At 43.2% G+C, this 9,588-nt stretch overlaps 1 protein-coding gene across 1 annotated transcript; it reads right to left on the bottom strand.

The window, feature by feature from the left end:
* Window positions 1-336: 336 nt before the first annotated feature.
* LOC149204926 (uncharacterized) lies at window positions 337-5,812 on the bottom strand. The gene is made up of 3 exons (XM_089397247.1): window positions 4,566-5,812; window positions 2,040-4,420; window positions 337-1,685 (listed from the first exon to the last, which is right to left on the bottom strand). Exons 1-3 carry the CDS (start codon window positions 5,810-5,812, stop codon window positions 337-339), a joined length of 4,977 nt encoding a protein of 1,658 aa, XP_089253373.1.
* Window positions 5,813-9,588: the final 3,776 nt, after the last annotated feature.

Raw genomic sequence — 9,588 nt, 5'->3', positions numbered from 1 at the left:
TTTATGGGCCCCGTTGGTGTTAGTTGGTACATAAACTTCTCGAGGTCGTAACTTTGGCATACAATCTCTATTTGATGTTTACGATACCTCGTTTTTTTTTTTTTTAAAGAAACTGTTAGACTGATATATTCCTTCTTGGCTGAAATGCCTCAATTCAAATTACAAAATGGGGGGAGAGGCTCAGCTTTTGCCTCATCCAAAATCCAAATAGTTGTCCTCTTAAAGATTTTACTGATTTTACATGTTGTTCGTCTTGCAGAATTTCCAATCTGTCCTAATTTGAAAATACAAACAAACTGCTTCAGCAATACACAGTAATACATTCTTATTGATCTGCTACGGGATGGGATCCCAGCCTTCTTCTCCGTCTCTTATACATTTTCGGAGAGGGAGATGGACTGCTATATTGGCTTCAACATCTGCTTCTTTGTTGTTTTCCCTTTTTATGTGAAGAAATTCCAACTTCTGGAAGGAGGATGTGAGGATGTTGATTCTGCTCAGCAATATGGAAAGTCTTAAATCAGAGGGAAAGGATTTGTTCACCATGGCGTTTATAATGATCTGAGAATCTCCAAACACTACTGCCTCTCTGATTCCCAAATTCTTAATCACCTTGAGACCCTGAAGGAGAGCTAGAGCTTCAGCTTGAATACTGGTGTTGACGCCTACTCCCCAAGCATATCTAGCTTCCGTTATAACTTCTTCACTTTTAATGACCCCACCAGCTCCAGAACTGCCAGGATTTCCTTTAGCTGCATCGTCAAAGAAGAGGGCTTTTCTCGCCTTTTTGTTGCAGAATTCGGCAAACTCTGTATCATTTAAGCGAATTTGCCAGGACTTTAAGGGAGGGGGGTTCTTTTCAATATCTGAGAAGTGAAGATCCATGGAGGCACCCCAGGCTATATCTTGTTCAGTGAGACCCTTTATGCTTAACTGGTCTCCCATACATTCTTTAAGATGGCTTTTAATATTAACCCAGATTAACTTAGAAGCTCTCTTCTTACTCTTGAATATCCTTTGGTTTCTTTCTAACCAGATATGCCAGCAAATTAGCTTGGGCAGGGCGAGCCAAGCATCTCTGATTTGTGAGTCCTGGGCAGCTCCACCTGGATATGTTTGTTTCCAATTGGAAAAGAGCTCTGAGCAGTGATTGAATGAACCAAATTTCATGTTCCATGCATCTAAAGCCTCCTTCCACAATTCTGAAGCGAAGTTACAGGTTAACATCATGTGTGCTACGTTTTCCTCATGATTTTCACACAGAGAGCAACGGGATGGCCCTGAATGCCCCATTTTTTTAAGCCTGTCTTCTGTCAGAATTCTATGATGACACAGAAGCCAACAAAACGTATCCACTTTGGGCAACATAGCAGAAGACCATACCCCCTGCCATGGTCTCGGATCAGGCGGTGCGCTGGGGATTCGGGTGAGCTGGGCATATCCCTTCGACACAGTGTAATTGCCTGGGATCGATCCCCAACCTCTGCTGTCAGCTATCCTTCTGTTTAACGGAGCTTTGCCTTTTAAATGGGACAGGAGAACAACATAATCCTGAGCAAGATTCGCAGGCACCTCCAGATGCTTCCACCGCCACCAATCGTCCTTATCCCAAAGGGACAGATCCCACAGAGTTTTGATATTTTCTGTATTCATCCATTCTCTCAGAGCTGCTAAGGAATGATCTTCTGCCAACGGATCACTTCCCATAATGTTATCGTCCCAAATGAATATTCACTGTCCGTTCCCTGGGATCCAGTGGGCGTACTATCTGATCAACGCTGCGGAATTTTGACATAGTTTGTGGATCAACGTACCTACTCTTCCCTTTGGATTACTCAAACAGCGCAATCTTTGCCCTCCGAAATATTTTTTCCACAAAACCCGTTGTGCCCAACCTGGATTTGGAGCGATGATTCTCCAAGCCAATTTGGCACCCATCGTTGTGTTTTGGATACTGAAATTTTTAAAATTTAGGCCACCTTCTAATTTGGGTAGAGAGATCGTTTTCCAGTTTAGTAATGGGATTTTTCTCTCGTTACCTTTGCCCCCTTTCCAGAATTTTTTTTTTATGTACTCATCCATCTTCCTCATTATACCCATGGGCGCCATCATAACTGTTGCCTGAAAGATAGGCAGACTATTCAATACAGACTTTATCAGAACTGTCTTGCCTGCTAGGTTGAGCCAGTTATAACCCCAGGACTGGATTTTGAGCTTGAATTTATCCAGCAGTGGCATCCATTCTCTGCTGAGGATCTTCTTTTGGAAGACAGGAAGCCCCAGGTATTTGAAAGAAGTCCAAGTAGAGGAGGTTGTGAAGCCAAGACAAATAGAAATTGCTTGAGTCAATCTGGCAGAGGTGTTCCAACAGTAAACTTGGCATTTGCCTTTGTTAAGCTTGCTTCCTGAGTCTGCACAGTAGTCATCCACTACCTCTTTAAATCGGTTTGCCAAGACCACTGAAGCAGCTCCCAGCAACAGAGTGTCATCTGCAAACAGCGCATGGTTTATGCTTTTTACTCCTCTTGCAATGTTTATTCCCATTATTTCTTGCTCTGTCTGTTTTCTATTCAAAAGGAAGCTTAACATTGATGCTTGGAGGACAAAGAGCAAGGGGGAGAGGGGACACCTTTGCCTCAGCCCTCTTGAGGCTTTGAAGAAGTCCGTGACTCTCCCGTTCACCAGTGGGGCAATCCATGGCTCACTAATGTAAGCCTTGATCCAATTGATGAACTTATGCCCGAATCCAAATTTATGAAGAACCACCAGCAAGAATCTGTGTCTGACCCTATCAAACGCACTTTCAAGATCTAGTTTGATAACCATTCCTTGCTCCTTCCGGGCTAAACTTGAGTGGATTGCTTCTTGAACCAGTGTGTAATTGTCTGCTATTTGTCTTCCCTGTATGAAACCCCCCTGATTCTCAGGGATAATGTCCGGGAGTATTGTTTTCAACCTGTTCGCTATCACTTTTGTTATCAGCTTATAGCCTATATTACAAAGGGAGATAGGGCGGAATCTGGAGAAGGAGTTTGCACCTCTTTCCTTGGGGATGAGGGCCAAGAAAGCCGAGTTAGTGCTTCCCCCTATCTTCTGACAATTTTGAGACTTCCAGACCATCCTGCACAAATCTTTTTCTATAATCTGCCAACAGTGCTGTAAGAATCTTGTTGAAAAGCCATCAGGCCCTGGAGCCTTGTCCGGCTCCATAGAGAAGAGAGCTGTTTTAATTTCATTATTTGTGACTTCTGCTTCCAAGAACTGATTCTTTCTGTTAGATATCCGCTTGGGGACCTCATTTACAGTCAATGGAATTTGAGCCTGTCCCTCTTTTTCATTATACAGCTTTTTAAAATGCTGAAAGGCCACATTTTTTATGCTTTGAGTGTCTCTGTGAATAGCGTTCTCTTCCCTGATTTCTATGATGCTGTTGGAGTTTTTTCGAGCTTGGGCTTGTTTATGGAAGAAGGATGTGTTTCTGTCACCTGCCTTGAGCCAGAGTCTGTGAGATTTGGTCCTCCAATATTCTTCCTCGGCCAGGCTTGCTTTGAGCAGTTTTTGCTGGAGGTCTGCTTCTTTTTCGAGAATTTCTCTTGTGATCTCCTCATTTTCTGAATTATGCTGGTGGATCTCTAGTTGCTCTTGTAACTTCTTTCTTTCCACTGCAGGATTTGGGAGAGATTTTGCCCAAACTTTAAGGGCTGCCTTCACTTTCCTGAGTTTTTCCTCCCACACAAAGAACGGAGAGCCATTAACAGGTTGCTTCCACATATCCTTTACTAGTTGCAAGAAGGATTGCTCCTTGATCCAGAGAGGATTGAATTTGAAAGGAGTGGGGCCTTTATCCCAGTGAGTCGAGAGTTCTAGCTTAATGGGCCTGTGATCAGAGACACTGCATGGAAGAATATGCATTCTAGTATCTAGACCAAGAAGTAAAAAAGAACTTTGAACAAGAAATCGATCTAACCTTGTAGCGATGTGGCCTGGGCCAAGCCTTTTATTGGACCAGGTATATTTGCCCGACGAGGGTTTGATGTCGATCATGTCCCAATCCTGGAGTAGGTCTTCAACCCACTCTCTCGCTAGATCCCTTACTGTGCTTCCACCACGCTTTTCAGCTGTAGATAGCGTGAGGTTAAGATCTCCAGCGATGATAATATTTGCTAGATCTTCAGAGTCTGCCAGCTCTCTGATAGAATCCCAGCAATTCTTTTTTTCTCCTGCGCTGACCGGGATGTACACATTAAAGAGACAAAGGATCTCATCTGTTTCAACGTGCTTTAGTTTAGAGAATAACCAGTGGGTGTTGGCGATCTCTTTCACCTTTGTGATCTTGCTTGGATTCCAAAGGGTACCCAGGCCTCCTGAGGCACCTCTTGCTGAGACAGCTTGCCCTTCACTTTTTTCCAGAGATTTTTGCCTATTTGGAGGAAGGCCTTGTCCTCCATTTTAGTCTCCTGGATGAGGAGTATGTCAGGATATTCCGATCTTATCAAATTTTTTACTGCTTCTCCCTTGATTTTGCTCCCCATACCCCTACAATTCCAGGAGACGATTCTCATTACTTATTTTTGGAGTGGGGAGCTCCTTTAGAGCTCTGGGGCGGGTTTCTATTCATCTTCGGAGTCTTAACCAGGAGTTTCTCAATAGTGGGTTGGCTTCCTTGCAGTTTGTCTTTGTATGTCTCCTGCTCTCTTTTCTCACGGGCTGATTTTCGACCCCTTAAAGATCTTCTGGCCGAAGTTTGTGTTTCTCCTATCTCACCTTCTTCTTCTGAATCTTCTGAGGTTTGAGCTTCCTCAGCCTCTTCTGAGGGTGAGTCCTCCATTCTGTCTGTTTTGCTATCTGTTCTCTCTGGTTCCTGAGGGGGATCTTTTTGAGCCGATTCCTTCTTTTGTGTCTCTAGTTCGTGGACTTCCTCTGATGTTGAACTGAGTTGTATAAATCTGTTTCCTTGCTCTTCCCTATGTGGGTTTTGAGATCCCATTTGAAGAGATTTCCCATTGGCATTTCCTGATCTTGGGGCTTTGTTTTTTGTCCTTTTGACCTGCATCCACCCGTCCTCTTTGCCTTTCTCTGATTCTACGTTTTTTGGACATCCTCTGGCGAAGTGGCCATAGATCTGACACTTCCTGCATTTGAACGGCAACTGCTCATAATCCAGCTTCTGGAGATGCGTCCAACTGCCAACTCTGATCTTTATTGCCTCAGGGAGCCCAACCTCAAGATCAACTTCAACACAAATTCTCGCGCAGTCATATTGATCTTTGCTGTTAGCTCGATCTATGAATTTACCCAGGGTATTTCCGATATGCTTGAGGGATTCCCAGTTCCAACAATGCATTGGCAGATTAGGCAATCTGACCCATACAGGCACGGCAGTGGGCACGTCGACTGTTGGGTCAAAGTCTGGCATCCACTTATTGAGATACAGCCCTTGGGGGCCCATGAAATAGGGTCCATTTCGGAAGATCAGATCCTTATCTTCCTTTTCTGAAAATTCGAATAGGAAGAAACCCTTCCCCAGAAAGTAAGAAGTGACTTTGCCCGATATCAATGGCGCCCAGTTCCTTGAGACCCAGCTTTCAGTGGATCTAGGCGAGGGCCAGAGACCAGTGAACTGTCCCACCAAGGCACGTTCAGACAAAGAAAGGGCAACCTGGATCGGTTTCTCGGGCGGGAGTGAGATCTCCGGGATATCATCAAGGCGTTTCACGAATTTCGAAACCTCTGGGGCTTTCTTTTTTGGCAGAGATTTCAGAAGATTTGAGAAGGCCTCTGCTTCGGCGGGAGAGGGAGAAGAGGACTCCATTAAGGAAAACTCAGCTCGGACAGATCGAGCTCCTCCAGGTCTCACCGGGCATATTCGCTTGGATCAGCCTGCAGATCGGATTAGCCTGCCAGACCAACGAGAGTGCTGTGCTCGGAAACCCTCAGGCAGCCGCAGGGCCGAGAGACAATGCTCGGTGCAGGGTCGGCTCAGCGCTGCGCTAAAAAAATGAGTTTTTCGTTTACGATACCTCGTTAAAAAGATATATCAAATGAAAACAACTTCCCACAACAAAACCCTATCACAAGCTATGGATTTGCCCGCTTTCCAAAAAAATGTCGTTTAGAGCCTCAAAACAACTCCAAAAGTTCGGGACCCAAAAAAATAGTAAATTGTGCTACAATTAAAGAAATTAAAAGAAAGAGTGTTTGGGGTCCAAGTTGAATAGGAGGGTGGCCACCAATATCCACCTAGATCAATCTTTCCCCCTAAGAAAGTAATGGTTCCCATTGCATTGAGTGCTTCCATGAGATGGGGATATTATTGCTGAACTTGGTCCCTAGTGAGCTACTTGCCTTGGTGCATGAGCTAGCCAACTTTGATAAGTCAATATAGTTGGGGCCTCTGTTTGTGAGTGTCCTTGATATATGTGTCCAGGATTCGATTAGTTGTGGCATGTTCAATGATGTTTGGGTTGAGCTTTGTTGGTGTCAGCTACTCAACAATGTCTAATGTGTCCACCAATGGTGTAAAGTATGGTTGAATGCAGTCCACATTGAATACGAGGTGCAAGCCAAGGAATGGGGGAATACTGAGCTCGAAATAATTGTCTCCTACAACCTTGGTGATTATGTAAGGCCTGTATTAGAGTAGTCAAAGCTTCCAATGAGTTTTGGCAAGACATTCTTTCTGCAAATCCAACCAAACTTTATTTCCCACCTGAAACTTATGCGGAATTTGATGTCGATCATGTCGTTGTTTTTACTTGGAATTGGCTTTATCCAAGATGTCGTGAACCTGCTAGCATATGTGTTGAATGCGCTCAATAAACCTGGTGGCTTTATCAGCTTCGGACTGAACATGGGCAAATTCTTCCTATGTAGTTGTAAAAGTTAGCGCAACATCGAGGGAACATAATGGTTGAAATCAAGGCCCACTTGAAAGGGGTTATGTACATTCGAGATATGGAGAGCTCTATTATAGTTGAGTTGCACGTAGGGAAGACTCTCGTCCCATGTCCGCAGATGCTTAGAGTTGTATATGTGTAGTATATCCAGAATCATCATGGTGACAACCTCTATCTGGTCACCAGGCTGGGGGTGGAATGTAGTCGACTTGGTAAGTTTGGTTTCCAATAATGACCATAGGCTCGATGCGTTTAGGAACCTACTAGCCTGATCTGATATAATGGTCCGCAGGACCCTGAAATGCACCCACACTCTTTCAAATAAGAGTTTGGAAGTGGCTTTTGTTGTGATATTCTTTTTGCAGGGAGCCAATATGGCCATCTTATAACTAATTTCGAAAATTACAAATACACAGTCGTTACCATGCTTGGTAGAAGGAAGGCCATACATATATTCTATGGAGATGGATTCCCAGGGTTATCTAGGTGTAAGCATAGGAGTACGCATGCCTTGCTTCTTAATGGTTGGCTTGGCGATGGCATAGGAAATGCAGGATCTAATATATTTTCCAAGTGTCATGCGATCTGACTGTAGTGTGTCTCCAAAATCATCTTGTCGTGCTTTCTTGAAGGAGCATAAAGGTGTCTTGGGTGGCATCTTGGAGGTGGAAGTATGGAACTTGCTTTCCATCCCTTAGCATTTGGTATGTGGTTGTCAATTCTAGATCATTTTTGTGAATTTGGGGCCATCCAAAAGTCTCAGGCCCACAAGAGTCGAGAACAGTGGTCAATGCCACAACCGATGATCGGCTAAGACAATTTGTAACATTTTTGGTATTTCCCTGCTCGTACTTATTGTTTAGATGAATTTTTTGCAAACATGTGGACCATTTTTTATGGCAATCGTTCCACAACTTCCCTTGTGTCTATATAAACTAGAGAGGTCGATGATCTATGTGGATGATCGTCTCCTTCTCTAGAATATAATATTTCCATTGTTGGTAAGCCTCTACAATGGAATACATCTATTTATCGTAAGTGGGGTATTTATGAATTGTATTGGATAGTGTCTCACTTTGAGAGGCTACAGATGCCCTTGCTGGGTGAGAATTGCACTAATAGCATAGTTGAAGGCATTTGTCTTAATTTCAAATGGTTACTGCATGTCTGAGAATGTGAGCACTGGTGCAGAGCAAAGGTGGTGTTTCAGCTCAAAAAACTCCTTCTGTTGAGACTTGGATTAGAAAAACTTTGCTTTCGCTCCACCCTTGGTAACTTGACTCAAAGGTCAAGTGATATGAGAGAATCCCAACACAAACCTTCGATAGAAATTGGTAAGGTCTAGAAAGTTGTGAAGCTTTGTTAGAGTGGTCAAGGTTGGCCAATCCTGAATGAATAACATCTTAGCTAGATCCACATGCACACCTTTCTCATGAATGATGCAAACCAGATATTGAACTTGGTTCATTCCAAAGGGTCATTTCTCCAAGTTGGCACATAGTTGGTGTAGTTTCATGGTTTGAAGGACCTATCAAATATGTTGCAAGTGTTCTTCCCAACTCTTGTTGAAGATGAGAATTTCGTCCAAATATACAACCACAAATGAGTTGGTGAAGGGTCACAAGATGTCATCCATCAACTTATTAAAAGTTGTAAGGACATTTATCAACTAGAAATGCATGACCAACCATTCAAAAAGACCCTCCTTGGATTTGAAGGCAATCTTCCATACATCTATGGGTTCTATTGGAACCTAGTGATAGTTAGACTTCTAATCAATCTTGTTGAAGTACTTGCCCCCTTAAGTTGCTCAAGAAGTCTATCAATCTATGTGATTATATACATGTTCCTAACAATGATTTTATTTAGTGGCCGATAATCAATGCAGAGTCTCCAGGCCCCATCCTTCTTTTGCACAAGTACAATTGGGCTCCCACAAGTTGAGGAACTTGATCAAATGTGCCCTTTGTGTAGAAAATCATGGATTTTTCTGCTTGATTTCTTCGTTTTATAGAAGAGAGTGGTGGTATATCAGCCCATTGGGTAGAGGTTCCCCAACAGTCAGATCAATTGAATGTTTGACCTGACAATGAAAAGGTACCCCTATGGGTGTGGAGAAGATTCCTGTATATTCTTCCACAACCTTATCAATTTGCTTCTCCTACATGGAGGAACTTTTCCCGGGGGCCATGGTTGTGGCCATGATCTTCCCCTTGCTTTGAGGGTAAATCAGAAAGAAACCAAATTTTGTATTATGGGAGATGATCTTACTGCATTACTTGGCAAAGATCAAAGAAATGGAAGGAAACGAAACTACCTTCAATATCCTGTATAGTTTATTGCCCAAAGTAATTATATAAATGTGAGTCCTGGACTCATACACAACATGATTCTTCCACAAGTATGGTTGGCCTAATAATTAATCACAAAATTCAAAAGGAGCAACATCACATAGTACCTCAGCTGTGAAGGGCTTGATGTTGTAGGATAGGAGGAACTATTGGCTAACATAGAGATCTCGGTCTTAGTGGATCCATCCAATGGTGTTTAACTGCAGGTGTGGTGTCATTGTTAGGCCCAACCACTTCTTGACCTCAACTGAGATGAGTTTCTTTTGGCTCTTGTTCACAGTAGGTTTCTGTTATGCAACCAACTCCCAAAATAAAAGAAGAGATAGATCAACGACTTCAAA

The sequence above is a fragment of the Pinus tabuliformis genome, chromosome 1_2 (genome assembly GCF_031772625.1).
Source record: "Pinus tabuliformis cultivar Carrire ecotype Pingquan chromosome 1_2, CPIR1, whole genome shotgun sequence".
In the NCBI taxonomy this organism is placed as follows: Eukaryota; Viridiplantae; Streptophyta; class Pinopsida; order Pinales; family Pinaceae; genus Pinus; species Pinus tabuliformis.
This window is presented reverse-complemented; position numbering and strand designations above follow the sequence as displayed.

Coding starts and splice junctions, on each gene's coding strand:
- LOC149204926 (XM_089397247.1), bottom strand. CDS start 5,812: ATGGAGTCCTCTTCTCCCTCTCCCGCCGAAGCAGAGGCCTTCTCAAAT. Junction 4,421..4,565: donor GCTCCCCACTCCAAAAATAA/GTAATGAGAATC, acceptor TCCTCCAAATAG/GCAAAAATCTCTGGAAAAAA. Junction 1,686..2,039: donor ATTCTGGAAAGGGGGCAAAG/GTAACGAGAGAA, acceptor ATCCGTTGGCAG/AAGATCATTCCTTAGCAGCT.